The following is a 17,930-nucleotide window of genomic DNA, read 5'->3' on the forward strand; positions in this document are numbered from 1 at the left end:
CTGCTAAAACTCACATTTAGAAGGATAAAAACATGGCCTGGGCCCAGTGGTGCACCAGATGAGCGCCGGTATGAGCCAGCGCCAGGGTCAACTCCGCATACCAGGCTCATCGCACAGCTACAGCTCAGGGCCTCTCTTCACTGCATCCAAAGACCCCCACAAAGTGCTCCTTGTTCTTGATTTTTAATACCAAATTCAAAGCAATCCTAGGACCTTTCTTCCACTAACCACCTATGTCATGAAGGCCTTCAGAGTCCTCTTCCCTACTCATCCTGCCATCAGCACCAGAACTGATAGCTTCCACGGGCTCTTTCCTCCCACCAAGTCTGATCTAGACGTGTCTGCAGCTACGTAGCCCCCCAGGCCCGCTACATATAACACGTCACCTTTCTTCTCTGTTCTTCTGGAGATATCACTGGATGTGTGATGATCACCCCCTCAGAGCATTTGCTCCCATGTCAGATAGGTCCCAAAGGTAAATGTTTTATGACACAGAATCAAAGAAATGTAACGCTAGCCAAGCATAAAGGAAAAGCACCGAATTTCAAATAGGATATAAAGGTCCCCAGAGTTTTAATCAAAATATTTTATATTTTTTGCTCTGTTAGCTTGAGGTCACCAAGAATTAGAAAACCCAAGAGGAATACTTTAAAAAACTTAATGAGTCAACTTTAATGAGTAAAAATTATAACATTCTTTTCCCAGCAATGAACAATTTCATTCTTTAAAAGTAAAAGAGGGCTAAAACGAAAGGGTATAGGAACGGTTCGGCTTCTGTCACAAACACAAGCAGCCAGGTGGATTTAGGTGAATACTGCCACACACACAAGCTTGGAAGAAGTGGATAAAAGACAGACTGCTGGGCCAGAAACAAGATGAAAATCCACCAGGCTGCCAGGCCTATACCTCAGACGCTAGAATAAACCACTGTCTTCATAGCACATTGGAGACAAGATTTTCCCCAGTGAACCACGTGATTCAGTTATAGTCTTCTTTCACTTACTGAAGGTTCTACACCATTTCCCCGAGCAGACTTAAGTTTTTACAAGCGTTTTAAAAAGATGGGCTAAAAAAGCACACGCAAACTAGGAGAGGACTGTGTTTTTAAAACAACCACTAACAGACAGCTGTGGACAGTTACTGGGTCTGAAGGTGAGGCTTCCCAGCGCAAACAGAGAAGTCACTGGCAGAAAATCTGCCTCTTGTATCACCCGTATCCTTAAAACAGGACAAGATGGGATGACCACACCAGGTAACATCAGCAAGGTCTCAAATAGCAGCTAAAATGTGCCAGAACTCTCCACCCTGTGCAGGACCTATGTTCCATTCCCTCCACAACAAAAGGAACAATGTTTTCTCAATAAGGCTTTAATTTCTCCTCCCAGTTGGACACAATGCTTAACATGGCCCTCACGACTCAGAAACCACTTCTTCTACCCCTTTTGCTTTCTTCTTCTTCTTCTTCTTCTTTTTGACGGTGTCACTGTCCTAGAGAGAAAGAGAAAAAGCTCCTAGCATCCATTGACGAAATAATTATGGAAATCTGCTGAGTTCCACATAGTCAAGTCAGCCTTTATTTTCAAGATCCATAAGGATATTTTGGATGAAATAAATTTTGCAATGTCATACCAAGTTCTGTGAAATTTTCAGTGACACGCTAAGTGGTCTACTTTTATAAGTGGGAACATTCAGATTACCAAGGTACACATCCTCCCCATCCACCGTCAACAGTTCTAACTCTGAGCAGTCACTCTATGATGCCAGGTGCCTCTATCTGTCCATCCCATGGGGGTCAGCAAGGGTACTCCGGGAACACAAGGGGGCACTAAAGGCACTGACTAGCAATAGGCAAGGGGAGCATCCCACCTTTGGGCCACAGCTCCTCCCAGAGTAACAAAGCTGGCACCACCTGGGTAACTCTTCCCCCACTAAGGACTAAGCCAACCCAAGGAGCCTGAACGTGTTTATACTCACCCCGTCTCCGGGCTCGCCCCCACTCTCTAAAGCAGCTTTGGCCTTCTTGTCCTTCTTACTCTTCTTCTTTTCCTTCTTGGTCAACTGGGGAGCCGCTGGAGGAGTCTCGTCGCTTTCACTCTCACTTTCTCGCTTCCGCTGAGATGAGAGCAATTGGTCAAAAGTTAGATAGCTCTCGGGCAATAACAAACAAGAAAATTTCAGTAAGTCTAAAGATAGGGAGGCACCAAGATCCCATTTGGCCCCAACAGTGAGTTTTCTGATTCAAAACCCCGATAGGGCTTTAGTTTACTGTGGATTTGTCTCATCCCAGAAGTCAAGCCGTGGGTCATGAAAGTAGCAGCACTGGGCTTGGGGACTAAAAGGCCCTGAGGAACTGACTGTTTCATGAAAGGGGGACCACAAGGACCTCTAAGAGTGCTCCCTTAAGTCCTCAAAGAAAGCAGGCGAAGCAGGAATTCACATTTGGCAAGTGAGCAGTTGTTCCCACACAGCGTGTTGCAGGACACTCGGCACCACCCAAGGATTCTGAGTGCAGACACGTCGTTCTGCGCTCTAATGCCAGTGGTCCGCGGCCCTGGGGAGCCAAGGTGCCTCTTTAAACACTGGACTGGTGCTAGCTAGAGAATTCTGCCCATCTTGGAGCAAATTTTGCTCCCTGTTGAGTTTTACACAGCCCCAAGTGTCAACTACAACCTGCCATGGCCTCTACCTGTGCTACCACCTGACCCGGGATAGGGGCTAGAATACCGTATGTGCCATCCATCCTATCCCAGTGCTGTTCCGTAGCTGAGGGCGGAAGCCAAGGCCAGTCTGATTCCCGAGCCTACACTCCCCCCCAGTAGACGTGACAGGGACTATGAATCAGAGCGTGCAGAGCCCAACAGACAGATACCCAGGGGTACGAGATGGCATCGTGTACGTGTGTGCTGCAGCTCTGATGAAGGTGAGAACCCTCCTACACCAAGCCAGGACATGTGACTAGACTGCAGACAGTCACCAAGGTAAGCCAAAAACCAGTGCTTCTTAGAATTATCTCCAGAAGCACATTCCAAACAGATCACAGCATGCCACTCACCTTTGGGGTTTTTACTACTTCAGCAACTACCTGCGGGACTTTTACTGTTTCAAGAACTACCGGTGGAGCTTTTACTGCTTGAGCAACCACCTCTGTCTTGGTAGAATCACTGAAAGAGGAAAGACAGCAATAGGTCAAATTCACTGAATGGCTTTCCAGGGTGGCATGAATGTATCCTCAGGTGTGCACTGGTATCTGGCAAGTCTAAAGCCACCATCAAAATACTGATGCTGGACAGAAGAACTCACCACTTACTGTTGCAGACTGACTCCCTCTAGAGTCCCAGGAGCCAGACTAGAAAGGGATAACTGTCTGCTGTGCAGGCCAAGCCCTAATTGGCCCAGGCAGCCAAGGTCTCACGGGGCCCAACAAGGAAAACGGAGCTGTAACATTAATTGGTCCCTATGGGCCTGCATTTAGCAAGTTTGCCCCAAACTAAGCTACCGCCTCTCCTGGGCTCCGCATCTCCCATCCTCACCTGTTGTCTATGTGCTCCTGTGTCCAGATGCCAAGTATTCTGTCTCTACTACCTTCCTCTCCTCACCCGTCATCGATGTACTCCCACATTAAGACAGCAAGCATGCTCTCTGCCCACCCCGGCTCGGAAACAGCCTGCTCTCACCTGTAATCAACATACTCCTGCTTCCAGGTGGCGGGTGTGCTGTCTGTAGGTTTGCCATGCTTGTCCAGAAGGCCCTGCTTGATCATCAGCCTCTTCTGACTTGCCTGGTGGAATGTCATGGTCTCAACATTAGAACAGTGTCAAGGCAGGAAGCAGGCATTAAGATTGCACAGAACGGCACAAGGTTCTTCCCTTGTGTATTCTCAGCAAGGCCTCAAACGCACGTGCAAAGACTTTTGCACATGCTGTCCCACTGCCCTGAACTCTTCCCTCCCCCCTTACCTCATTCACATCTAACCCACCCATCACACTGGCATGGCTTAGGAGAAGATACCTTGCCCAGACCCCCGACCATGTCACACTCCTCACTGTGGACTCTCCAGGTGCCAGGCACCGCTCTGTACTCCTTGAAAGCCATTAACATGGCTGAATTCACCACTCCACTGTGTGATTATTCAAGTAATGCCCAACTGTTTCCCTCTATTAGACCGAAATCTCGAAGGTCCACGTCAGGGCCTATTTCCACTCACCACTGACAATCCAGAGTCCAGCACAGTACAAGGCTGGGGCAGTGGGGACACACCAAGAGCTGCCTGAGTGTTCAACAGTATAAAACAAAATAACTTGGCAGGGCACACAACCCAGTCCCACTTACCTTCGGACCCAATCCCCACTTCCGAGGGTAAGTATCTCTCTCCATGATCACTCTCTTGATCTTGGCTACTATACCATGGTCACAGGTAGAGATCACTGCTGTGGTCATTAATGCAATAGCTAGAGACATTGAAGAGAGAACAGAATGACTTAAAGGGGAAAGACCTGATAACTGATGAGCCCCAATACCACCGTTTTATGCCACTTTAAACCTCATTTAAAATCCTGAGCTCTACTACTTCAATGGTGGTTTCCTTTGCTCAGGATGTGTAAATGGAGCCCCAGCTTCAGAAGTGTTCAGGGATGTTCAGGGCAACATCCCTCCTTACCCATGCAGATCGCTTCCCCTTTGGTGGTGATGACCACAATCTCCTGATTGACCTCAATGCCGTCCTCATATCGGAGAACACCTGGAAGCATGATCTTGGCCCCATAGCAAATGGCATTCACCTGCAGAGATGGCGTCACGTGAGGGCTGCAGCCGCTGTCCTCCATCCCACTCCCATATCAAAATGGAGGATAACAAGGGGGCGGGAGCTAAGGGGGGAAACAAGGCTAATAGCAGTGATAGCCCACTGGCCGTAAAGGGGCATGAAGGGACTCAGAATAGCAGTGGCCACCTACTGTGTGCTAGGCATTCCTCTAAGTACTTTACATACACGACTCAAAAGTACTAAAATAATATCTATTTCTCCTATGTCTGTAATACTTCAGCTACTAAAGAATAATGATGTATTCAATAAATTATGCAATCAGGTTTTTAGGCTCTACCTTTTCCCCATGGAACCTACAGGCATTTTCATTTTAAACAAAAGAACAGCCTTAGCTTTCCTTAGTTGCTCCTATCTCTTATCAGGAGAAAGTAGATTTAGTGGAGATCCAGGCAAGAACAGGTTCCCAAAGAACTTGCAACGAGATTACAGAGGTCTGTTGAACCAATCACACAAAAGATTTGGTGTAGAATTTATAGGCCAAATTGGTACAAGTTCAGCTCACCTCTCCAGTTCAATGGCACCATCTGCCCCGGTGCCATCTCCACTCACCTAGATCTCTTCTGCTGACTATATTCTGCCCTCCCCTTAAATTCACCCAGAAGCCCACAGTTTGACAAGGAGGGTGTATCACATTTATGCTGTTCACTGTTTTATGTGATTAAGTTTTTTTTGATTATACTGCCACGTTTTAGTGTATCTTTTCTTTTTATGTTTTATTATGGACTATAACATTAAAATGCATCAAATGTTATACAATTTAGGATTTGAATATGAATAATTATCAACCTCAAATTACTAAATATACAGAAATTTTTATCCCTCAAGTTAGAGAAAAAAATTTTTTTTTTGGCTACATAGTATTTAACAAAAACTGATTATGTGCTGGGTCACAAAGACAATTTATAAAAGCCCACATTCTCTTATCATAATAAATAAAAATTAGAAATAAAAAGGCTATTTTAAAAATTCTGGACTACTTAGAAAATAAGAAATCCATCCTTAAATCATCATTAAAAAAGGAAACTCAAACTGAAATATTTGCATATTTATTTGCATTATTAAGAGAACTACTCTCAATTATAAAGCTATTTAATAAACATGCCAGGAAAAGGGCTTGATAAACTCAGTGAAGTTTGGGTTTTATAGCTTCAAACTATGATTTAAATAGAATAAAACCTTTATGGAAGTTCCTACAGGACAATTAACTGTTACTATAGCCCTGAAACACTCTAGTCCCAACTTTTTTCTCCTATCAAAACCTTTTGTAACAGTAATTTTTTTTTTTCTTGAGACAGAGTCTCGCTCTGTTGCCCGGGCTAGAGTGCCATGGCATCAGCCTAGCTCACAGCAACCTCAAACTCCTGGGCTTAGGCGATCCTCCTCCCTCAGCCTCCCAAGTACCTGGGCCTACAGGCATGCACCACCATGCCCAGCTAATTTTTTCTATATGTATTTTTAGTTGGTCAGATAATTTCTTTCTATTTTTAGTAAAGACGGGGTCTCGCTCTTGCTCAGGCTTGTCTCAAACTCCTGACCTCGAGCTATCCACCCACCTCGGCCTCCCAGAGTGCTAGGATTATAAGCGTGAGCCACTGCGCCTGGCCTCTAACAGTAATTTAAATAAATCAAGGTTTCTTAGGCTCATGCAGAACTATAGGAGGGCAAATTTTATCTACCACTGATAGTCTATTACTTGAACAAAGTTGCTTTGGGAGACCTCTTAAGGTAAATGTTTAATTAACTTGCCTTATTTTGAAATGGGAATAGGCCTACCATTAAATTTTTACTGTAAATTAGTATACTTGGTTTTGATTTAATAAAAAAATTAGCCATAACAACAAAGAATCCAGCGTCCAACCTATGAAAAGCCAGAAAAAAATAAATAAACCAGCTGGGCGCAGTGGCTCACACCTGTAATCCTAGCGCTCTGGGAGGCTGAGGTGGGAGGATTGCTCGAGGTCAGGAGTTCGAGACCAGCCTGAGCAAGAGTGAGACCCCCATCTCTACTAAAAATATAAAGAAAATTAGCCAAACAACTAAAAATAGAAAAAATTAGCTGGGCATGGTGGCGCATGCCTGTAGTTCCAGCTACTGGGGAGGCTGAGGCAGGAGGTTTGCTTGAGCCCAGGAGTTTGAGGTTGCTGTGAGCTGGGCTGACACCAGGGCACTCACTCTAGCCCGGGCAACAGAGCGAGACTCTGTCAAAAAAAAAAAAAACCAAAACCAAAGAAAATAACAAATATAACTTCACAATGTCAATGTTTCATTTCTTTAAACAGAATGAAGTCTTCAGAACAAGGACCAAGTGTCATCTTTGGATTCACATTCTATCCAAACCTGGATTCCTAGCTCAGAACTTACTGCACTGTCTTTCATAACCACCCTTTTATGAGATGTCAACAGCTTTTCCAAAGGGTAAACGACCCGCCGCAGGTAACTCTCATCCTTGTGGTTATCGTACAGCCACTGGGCATCAAGCACGTCATGCATCGTCACCATGTGGTCCTGAAAAGCAGCCATGTATGAAAATAATTCAGTGCCTTCATACGTCAAATAGCCCATCAGACTCCAAACTTCCTAAAAGGGAATGTAACTTGTCTGCTAGTCCAAGCTCATTAAGAGTCTTCAGCCTCTTCAGAATCACCTCTCTTCTGGACATCTTTAACTGTTGATACATTAGATCTAAGCAGCCATTTTTGTAGGACTAGGAGGTAAATGAATAGAATAATGCTTTCTACCCAATCGTCTCCTCTAGCCCATGTCAATGTCCCAAAGTTTAATTAACAGAACAGGGAAGCTTCCCTGAACTGAACTCAACACTTTGGAAAGTGCCTTTCCCAGGATGTGAAGCAAGTGGTGTTCCACCAAGGTCTGAGATTATAGTAACCAGCTCTGAAACTTCTAGCCCCATGATGGCGTACCTTCTCACTCATGACTCCAGAACGAACTCTCCGAAGTTCCTGCATCTGACCACCGACTCCCAATAATAAACCAAGGTGCACACACAGTGTCCGAATGTAGGTGCCAGCCTCGCAACTCACCCAAAAGATTCCTAAGACACATACAAAAGAAAAGCAGCGCCTATTTGTCAGAGTAAACACATCACTGGTTGAGAGACCCAGAGTTATTCTTCATCTGAGACATCAAGACTAGAGATGAAATACATAGGCCATGACTACACACAATATGCTAAGGGCATCTCCCCTGTTTAAAAAATGTAAGAATTGGGTATTTGCTGTATTGAAAAGATTTTTAGTTTTAATACTAGCAGTATAGAGTCACAGAGCATAATTTTTCACATTAATTGCAGGTATTTAAGTATGGAATGTTTTAAGGACTGGAGGAAAACGGGCATTGTAACTTTAAATTTACTACTGACAATTCAATCTGAACAGTTTGTGCTAAGCACTGATATGTTACAAAAGTAAAACTCAGACTGTTTATTGTTGCTTTTTGCCATTTAGTAGCATTTTACACATAGGCGTCAATCAACTTCAAGGACATGTACTTTTCGTTACAGGACAGAATTCTCTAGAATGTGTTCGTACCCACTTGTGGTCTATGTCAATTCAGTTCCTCACAGGCCTAATGACCCACCTAATCTTCTTTCAGGATCGTATTCAATCATTTTGCTCTCGTAGATAGTTCTCACTCGGAGCTGCCTCTTTACTGCAGCAATAAGTGGGGGTCGCTGGAACAGGGCACCGGTCAGAGTTTCTAGGGCCTAAGAACAAGCACAAACCAAAACACTCTCATCAGAAGGGACATTGCTGGCAGTTCCCCTGCCATCTGCAGTCACCCACCAGGTGGGCTAGGGCAGTCTACTGAAAAGGGCACAGGAGAGGCCAGCCAGGAAAGCTGACCTGTCTCCAGAGACCCAGGCTGCCAAAGGGCGCCCTCCCTACAATTGCAGACTTACCCTAGAAAGCTGGGTCCCCCCTTCAATAGCATTGTGCAGCCGGACAATTCCCACATACTCTTTGCCTGAAAAATGACAAAAGAGTAGTCAGGTGTGGCCACTGAGTTTTCTGTTTTCTGTATTTTTATATGCTCAATTATTCCCAATTTACATTAGCAGGAAAAGCAGGAAATTTGACCTCATGTTTCTGTAAAATCTGCATTAAGGCAGATTTCATGGTGATGATGTGAGAAAGGAATGAAGACACTTTCCCTGGGAGTCCAGTGTACTGATAGAACAGTTGGGAGTATCAAGTGTAGAGCCTGCCTGGAAAACACCTTGCAAGGTAAGAATTTTCTCAGACGAAAATGAGGCAAGGAAAAAAAAAAGAGGGAAGGACACTTTAGGCAGAAGCAACAGCAGAGAGGAGCCTGGAGTAACAAGCCAAGAGCCGGACTTGGACAGAGCTCTGCCTCAGTGCTAGGAATGGATTTAGTCAGCTCAATGTGTACATGTCTACTATCTGGAACTTCAAGAAGGGCAGACCCACCAGGACCTGGCAGGCAGAGGACAGAAAGCAACCAGAAATCAAAAGAATTTCTCTGCTTCAGGATTTTCTTTGTTCTAAGGAAGAAATAGTTTCCAAGAGCCAAAATGCAGAAGAGAAAGGCAGAAAGCCTTCCAATCTCCAAGTAGCCAGCCCTTCTCCCCATCTTCCACATACCTGCACTCTGTTGTGATTTCACCAACCGAGTGGCTCGTTCTATGCACACAATTAAACATCCAGTCACCTTGGGATCCAGAGTACCACTGTGTCCTGTCTTCTCCACCCTAAGTATTCGTCGAATCCAGGCTACCACCTCATGGGAAGAGGGGTTAGAAGGCTTGTCAAGATTAATGAAACCTGTCCTAGGATGGGGAAAAAAAAATATCACCTGTTCTCGTGCTCTAATAAAACAACAAGTATGAAGAGTTAAAAAGAAAAAGAATTCACCATGGTTACAGGTTATATATCCAGGGCAAAACTATTCTAATATGCCACTACCTCCTTGAACAGGTCATGTGAAAGCACCATTTTCAAAACAATAGATGTTTGAACAGTGCTTGCTCCCAACACACTTACCTGATATAGTCCCCAATCTCTCTCTTCAGAGGATTTGAACCTGAAGGAAGGGGTGTATAGTGTGTTGTCCTCACATTCAGCTTATCGAAATTCTAGAAACAAGACAAAGTAAAATAACAAACCATTAACACATGTAAATCAAGAGTCAGCACCACAATCGACCATGATATTGTAACCCTTTGAGTTCATAAATCTGGATTTTTTTGCTCCTATATTTCCGTTACCTGCTGTGACAGACTGTTAAGCCTCCTTAAATACCAGAAAAAATACCCATATTAGTAAGAACAAGACAAATCTGAGCAACCATAGGTTTAAGTCATTGCTGTAAAAAGAGGAGACTTCTTGGGAGTAGCACAGAATAGACTGGGATTCACTGGGTAGGATTATGAATAAAACACAAAATAGCTCTGACTTTCTCAGGGACAAAAGATACCCAAATTGAGGACACCTGGCAACATTGTTCAAGGTGGCCCCAGATACCAGAGCAGAGAGAGCTCTGTTCTCCACATGTCTGTTCTTTTTGGTCTCCTCCTTTCTGAGGCTTGACCACCACTCTGAAAGAGCTCCCCCGACTAAACCCCATCTTTAATCACTAGTTTCATTTCGTGATGGTACTTACCACAAATAGCAATTCTTTTTTTAACTGTCTATCTCACATCCCTTGATTTTAAGTTCCATGACAGTAGGGACCTTGCCTACCCTGTTCACTAGCGTATCCCCAGGGCCTACAATAGAAAAGCAGATGCTGCCTAAATGACAGATATCTGGCCAAAGAAAACCAAACTGTGTTGAATTATATAAGCAAATCTCATCCTATTACCACCTCATATATAATGGTTTCTTAAAACTCTTTCTTACAGGCTGTATCAGTAACAACTTCTACTCTCTAATTTTTTGTCCTAACTTCACAGCAGGTACCCATTTGTCTGTGAAAATTATAAAAACACAGTATAATTAACTCACTACTGAACTACCCTATTTAAACCTCAAAATAATAGCCAATAACTTCTCTTTTTAAAAAATAGATACAGGGTCTTACTATGTTGCCAAGACTGGTCTCAAACTCCTGGGCTAAAGCAATCCTCCCACCTCAGCCTTCCAAGTAACTGAGACTGTAGGCACATGCCACACCATGCCTAATCTAGCCAATAATTTCTGAAGGACATGCCAGGAACTGTGGCTAAACATGTTTCATAGATTACCTCCTGTAACCCTCAGCACATCTTACTAAGAGAAGAGATCATGAGCAAACAGCCTCAGAGAGGTTCAGTGACTGACCAAAGATCACACATAGTCTGACTCAAACTGTCTGACTTCAAAGCTCATGCTCTTAAGCACTAAAGCAGTCCTACTCCAAGTGTGACCCCCAAACTGGTACAGGTCTGCAAGATGGAGTTAAGTACAGAAACTGAGAATTGTTTACAAACTTTGATAGCAATTTAACATTGTGACATTTACGCTGTATTCTCCAAGTGTTGGATGCATTGGAAATTTTTAAAAAACCACCTCGTCCTTCATCTCAGATACCTTAAGGAACACTGCTTTAGAATGTATCATCAAGCATTTCCTAAAATCAAGCATGCTAGCAGTAAGCATTCTTAATCAACTGTTAAACACAGGGAAATAACGTAAAAGCCATGCATTCACCTGACACACGATCTTAACCACGTACCTTTAGCAACAGGGGCCACTGAGATGTGTCCAGCTGAGCAACTTTGGATTCAGGTTTGATAAGAAATTCTTCGGCATGTTGTATTTCCTTCAACAGGACAGAAACACAACCTATTTAACTTCCCACATGATTTTGAACAATTCTATTACTACCACAGAAGTATATACCTTTTAAATAGAAAACAAGGCATTCTATGTCTCTTCACTGGGCCCTCCAAGGGAAAGAGAGAAGAATAAATAGACCAGAGACTCAGAAGAGGAAGTGAAGTGCTACTAAGATGGGTTCAAATATTTAAACAGAAAGGGGGATAGTGGGTCTGTGGGTGGGATAAAGAAGAGAAATTGGTGAGAGCAGTTGGTGTGGTCAACACCATTTTAGTAAACTATGCCTGATAGGAATTAGGCCATCTGAGCTTGTGTCATTTTAGTGCTATAAGATGATCACCCAATGCCAGCCCATTCCTTGGAAACCTTTAAAAACACTTTTCTTTAGTTTATTATTTAAGTAACCTTTCTTTTAAGTCACCTTAAAAAGTTATTTAAGTAACCTTTAAGTCAAAGAAAATTTAAACACATTCCTACTCACAGCAACATCTTCTTCTGGTAGTGACTTTCGGTTCTTTTTCTTCTTATGCTTCTTTGGCAAAATAACTACAAAAAAAACAAACACAGAATTTTGTTTGGGAATTTTCCCCCAAAATAAATGAAAACAAAATCTAAAATAAAGACTGAAATCAAGGCAGGCAGGAAATGGATTTTAGGTCTACAATTACAGTCATGCACCACCTAACAATGTTTTGGTCAACAACATGGTAGTCCCGTAAGATTAAAGTATAGCTGAAAAATTCCTATTGCCTAGTGATGTCTTGATGATTCTGACCCTGTGTGGGCTTAGGCTAATGTTTGTGTGTGTGTGTGTGTGTCTTAGTTTTAAAAAAAAAGTTTGAAAAGGAAAAATTTTAAGCAGAAAAGCTTGTAGAATACTATTTGTACAGCTAGATGTACAATGTTTGCGTTTTAAGCTAAGCGTTACTACAAAAGAGTTAAAAAGTTAAAATTTTTAAGAAGTTTATAAAGTAAAAAGTCATAGTAAGCTAAGGTTAATTTATTAATGAAGAGAAAAAAACATTTTCTCATAAATTTAGTGTAGCATAAGTGTATAGCATTTACAAATCATACAGCAATGTCCTAGGGATAGGTCTTCACATTCACTCACTCAGCGACTCAACCCAGAGCAACTTCCAGTGCTGCAAGCTCCATTCATGGTAAGTGCCCTGTACAGGTGTACTTTTTAAAATCTTTTATACCATATTTTTACTTTACCTTCTCTATATTTAGATACACAAATACTTAACACTGTGTCACAATTGCCTACAGTATTAGCAGAGTCACATGCCGTACAGGTTTGTAGGCTAGGAGTAGTAGGCTATACCATATAACCTACGTTGTGTCATAGAATATACCTTCTAGGTTTATGTAAGCACACTCTAGGATGTTCACACTGTGACGGAAATCGCCTAAGAAGCACTGTATCCCTGTCTTAAAACGACGCATGACTGTACTGGAAAAAACAAAGTGCGTAAGGCCTAACATAGGTAGCAGGGCTGGGAGACTGACTGCAGGCTGATGCACGTGTCGGCTTCCCTTCCGGTTCACCACGTGGCTGTGGCAGAGCTTAAGCACCCCACAGAAGCGCTCTCCCGCGGGCTGGAAAGTTCCATAAGTGATCACTCCACTGTCCCCACAGGCTTGTGGCCTCTAGAACTTTCTTGCAACTCAACGTTATCCCCACTCTGGGACCCCGTGGCGGCTTTTCTTCCCCGCCTGTTCTCACACCCTTGCTCCCCTCGGTAGCGTGTAACTAACGGCAGCTCCGGGCTGGGTGGCAGCACAGGTGCTGCCAGGTCTCCCGCCACCACCGGTGCTGCCAGGTCTGCCGCCGCCGCCACCACCGGTAAGCGGCATGGCAGACGTCTTTCTATGGCGACCCGGGCTCTAGGGGCACTCTCGTGGAGGAAGACCCGGGCCCCGCAGAGCCAAGTCATTGCGAGGGCCTCTCACTCTCGTGCTCTCGCCGGTGGAGCCAGGGCCGAAAAACAAGGACAGCTTAAGGCCCCGCGGCTAAGGGGCCGATCCTCCAGCGGGAACCGGAGGCTAGCGCGGGCCCCGATGCCATAGCCCATAGCTCCACCCCCGATTCCTTGAGACCTTGGAGGCGGCCCCGGACGGAGGAGCACAGCCCTGCGGCCCGCAGCCCTTACCTTCCGCATCCGCCATGTTACTCTGCAACGCGTGCGTACCACCCGGGCCACCACCTAGAGAACCACCACAGACTCCCGCCGCCCCGGTGGCGTCAGGCCGCGCCGCTAGGGCCCGCCCACTCGCGCACCGCCCTGTGCGTGCCGCGCCGCCGGGCAGTGAGGGGCGGGGCCAGACCGGGGGCGGGACCTGAGGCGCGCCCGGCCCATCCGCGCAATCCCATTGGCTGGCTCTGCCACGGCTGGTGGCGCGACTGCGCGTGCGCATCGAGCCTCACCCAGCCGGAGCTAGTGAACTGAGCTGCAAGCTCCAGCGCTGCCCGCCCCCGCGCCCTGTTTGTGGGCGTGGCCTCAGCAGTCGCTTGCTTACGTCTGGGTTTAACTCGGGAGCTGGCGCCTGGACACCGGGTTGAGGGCTCTGTAAATAGTATCTCATTGCTTTCTCACGCCGATCCTTTCAGGTTGGTGTCAGAGTAGTCCAGATTGAAAAAATGAACACGTTGAGGCACGGAGGTTGAAAGGCCTTTGTTGCTTGCAGTTAGAGTTCCTATCCTGTTAGAGTGCAAGCCACTTGTGGACTTTTTAAATTTTCCAGCAGCCGCTTGGACGAAGAGTGAAAAGAAAAAGGTGAAACTGATTTTAATAATGATTTTTGTTAAACCCAGGGTACCCAAAATATTATTTCAGCATTATAAGCAAAACACATTATGAATGGGATATTTTCCGTTATTTTTTTCGCACGAAGTCTTTCTGGTGTGTTTTACACTTAAGGCACACCTCAGTTCGAACTCCACGACCAGGCTTCATGTCAAGCGGCGCTAAATCTCATAGAAACAGTATGGGCCTGAGTGTCATGAAAGGCAACGGTCTGGAAGCTGGAACCAAACTGATTTCTCCCCAAGGGTCTTTGGTGGTGTGACTAATTGATCATGGTGTCCTATAATAGGCCACATGTACTAGACCATTATCTGCATAACCCCAACAGCAAACACTCTAGGTCTGGCTAAGGGCATCCTACCTTGAATCACAATAGAAAATAATGTCTCCCCACCCCTTATCTAATTCCCAGACCTAGTCAGTCCACACACCAGAGTCTGTGAGATGAGCCTGTGAAGGTTGAGGCCAGGCACATGTGATACCACAAGTGTGTACTTTAAACCTTCCTCCTACTTTCCCCTGGGACCCATAGCCACTTACTGGGGTCCTACACTGGCCTGTGCTAATACCTGGGGACACAGAATGTCATTGTGGTGCACTGGTCAGAAGTGAAGTTTTAACCCATCTCCCTCTCAGGGTTGGCCACCCTGTGGTTTTCTTCCCAGTTCTTGAATTTATAATTGGAATAAACACAATTGGCAGCTGGAGAAATTCCCACAGGTGCTTTCTGACTTGAGGACTGAGGACAATTATGGCAATTCCTCGAAAGGTGAAACAGAGTTACCATATGACTCAGCAATTCTACTCCTACGTATAGACTCAAAAGAATTGAAAACAGGTGATTAAACAAATACTTGTGCACATACGTTCATAGCAGTATTATTCACCATAGCCAAAAGGTGGAAACAACCCAAATGTTCATCAAAAGAAGAATGGATAAACAAAATGTGGTCTATCCATACAATAGGCTATTATTTGGCCATAAAAAAGGAATGAAGTACTGATACATACTACAACATGGATGAACCTTGAAAGCGTTGTGCTAAATGAAAGAAGCCAAACACAAAAGGCCACATATTGTATGATTCCATTTATATGAACTAGCCAGAATAGGCAAATCTAGAAAGAAAGCAGGTAAGTGGTTGCCTAGGGTTCGGAGGTTTAAGGGAATTTGGGGAATTACTGCTAATGGGTAGAGGGTTTCTTTTAAAATTACACTGTGGTGATAGTTGCACAAGATTTCAAGAATTATGGGATAAGATGGACGCTCCTTGCTATTTTGGATAGTTTAAATTACAATCAGATTCCTTGAATTTTTGGTTCAGGCCATGGACGGAAACCCAGGGAATTTCTATAACAATGCTTAAGAAATTACTTATCTCTTACAGCCATAAGAATGAGATAACCTAAAACCAAACTTTTATATTCTGATCCGTCACCTTTCCAAATTACAAAAGTCAATGAATTCACAGCCTTGTCAGGTCTCTTAGTACAAGAGACCTGGGGCAACAACCAGAAAAGCATAGAACTCAGAGATTTGAAATGGGAATACACAGGAGAATCCCCAACTCCTATTTAGCCTCCATTGCTCAACAACCCCCATATTCTTTGTCTGATTGAAGATTCCATTACTCTCCTGAGGGAATTAGCAAGGGAAAGAAAGCACATTTCCCCTCAGGCACACCCATCCCTCCAGCTGTCTCACCCCGCCTCCAAACCTCTAGCTACAGTTAACCTCTGCATTGCCTCGAGGGAACAATTTACAAAGTCAAATGCAGCAGGAGTAAGCTTGCATGTGAAAACAATAGTATGAGTTTTCAAATATGTCCCAGTAAACAGACAATATTTATGTAAATGATATTTGAAGGTTCTTGGCCCAACGGGGAAAAAGATAATTTTAGATTAGGATGGGTTATTGGTATAGACGCTGGAATGTAGGTTCATGTGGAGGTGATGCCTAGACCCAGAAGCTTATCCCAGAGCTGTAGCTGCAAGGGACAACAGATTTCAGGTGAGAACAGCCAAGAATTTAAGGAGTTATTTTGCTAATATATATTGTAGGCTATTAGATTCCCATCCCAGAATATTTTTCACCACATTGTTTTCACCACATCCGGCCAGATAACAAAAACAAAATTATCACACTTGTCTGAGAATTTGTTACATGGAAGACTTTGCTTCTGGTATCAAATCTTGTACCAGGCAGAAATATTAATACTTTGTTTGCAAGTAAAAGAAGTTGACTCTTATTGTTAGAAGGGTATTATGGGCTCTTGGACTCAATAAAGAACAGCTTTAAATGATGGATATTATATATGCGAAAATGAGAATAAATGTGTGCATGGGATGAGTGAACATTAAGGATAGACCTCAAAATTTTTTCACCTCTCACTTCCACAGCGCCACTCCACACAAGGTTATACCATTAAATTCTCTTAGAGTCTTCCTGTACTCCAAGAGAAAAGCTCCTAACAACATAAGCTCTTCACGTTGTCTCTTCTTACAGATGCTCTCCTGCCCTCCGGTCCTATAGGGTTATGACTGGTTTTAAAATGTTTCACTAGTCATGTGTGGTAAACACTTTTAGTTGGCTATCTAACAGCCATCTCTTTCCTCTTGTTCAGTAATAAAGCCCCAGCTTTCTTCAGGATAGCACTGTGCCCAGCAATGTGGGGTGAGTCATAGTTGCTCTAAGCCAGTCAGATCCTTTGTTACATCCTTTACTGGCCTCTCTTGCAGTTATGGTGGCCATGTGACATAGTTCTGGCCAATGAGTTGGAAGTTGGCGGGAGAGGGCAGGGGTGGGTAATGGCATGAGGAACCAGAAATGGCCAAGTGCCTCTCAGTTTCCAAGTTAGTGGGGCAATTCTCATGTCTCTAAGTGGAAATGTGTCTTTATTCAGTACTAGAGTCTAAACCAGCCAGGTCCAAAGTCACGAGGTTGAGAAGCAAAAATTCTAAAGGCAGATCATTCAGCACACCTGTGAGATATGTCATTCTCCACCTCAACTCTCTGTTTTCCAGACCCCTTATATTCTACCTATGAGAAAAACTTCACTGTTTAATAGTCTCTGGCTCGTAGTTTATTTCAAATTCTGTAGGCTAGCACTCCAGCTTCACAAGGTTTTGTGTCCAAACTAGCAACATGGCAGAATTTTCACCAGGCCATTTTACCATTGGCCAGATGAACAGCTGTATGCAAAATGTTGAAAAAGGTGTGGAATTGTTGCAGCAAATAGACCACATCTGAAACTGCAGCAGCAGGTGGAATAACCACCTGATTAAGCTTACTGTAATCCACAGTCATTTAATGTCCACGGTTTTTGTTTTTACTGCTGCATAACAAACCATACCAAAAGTTAGTGACATTAAACAACCATTTCATTGTGCTGACAGGTTCTTCAGGTTAGGAATTCAGACAGGGCACAATGGGAATGGTTTCTCTTTGCTCCATAATGTCTGAAGCCTTGTCTGAGATGACTTGATGACTACTGGTGCTGA

The 17,930-nt window shown here is 44.1% G+C and overlaps 1 protein-coding gene and 2 non-coding genes across 3 annotated transcripts; all 3 read right to left on the reverse strand.

Annotated features, from left to right (window-relative positions):
• Positions 1–710: 710 nt before the first annotated feature.
• Positions 711–13,871, reverse strand: DKC1 (dyskerin pseudouridine synthase 1). The gene is made up of 15 exons (XM_069462918.1): positions 13,776–13,871; positions 12,101–12,165; positions 11,516–11,602; positions 9,844–9,935; positions 9,445–9,629; positions 8,742–8,806; positions 8,420–8,546; positions 7,744–7,874; positions 7,184–7,327; positions 4,658–4,778; positions 4,330–4,448; positions 3,675–3,778; positions 3,053–3,161; positions 1,975–2,112; positions 711–1,488 (listed from the first exon to the last, which is right to left on the reverse strand). Exons 1-15 carry the CDS (start codon positions 13,789–13,791, stop codon positions 1,411–1,413), a joined length of 1,581 nt encoding a protein of 526 aa, XP_069319019.1. The 5' UTR covers positions 13,792–13,871; the 3' UTR covers positions 711–1,410.
• LOC138379341 (small nucleolar RNA SNORA56) lies at positions 3,242–3,370 on the reverse strand. The gene has a single exon (XR_011232108.1). It is a non-coding gene; the product is annotated as a small nucleolar RNA SNORA56 (small nucleolar RNA).
• Positions 7,517–7,649, reverse strand: LOC138379338 (small nucleolar RNA SNORA36 family). The gene has a single exon (XR_011232105.1). It is a non-coding gene; the product is annotated as a small nucleolar RNA SNORA36 family (small nucleolar RNA).
• Positions 13,872–17,930: the final 4,059 nt, after the last annotated feature.

This window comes from Eulemur rufifrons, chromosome 30 (genome assembly GCF_041146395.1).
Source record: "Eulemur rufifrons isolate Redbay chromosome 30, OSU_ERuf_1, whole genome shotgun sequence".
NCBI classification, from domain to species: Eukaryota; Metazoa; Chordata; class Mammalia; order Primates; family Lemuridae; genus Eulemur; species Eulemur rufifrons.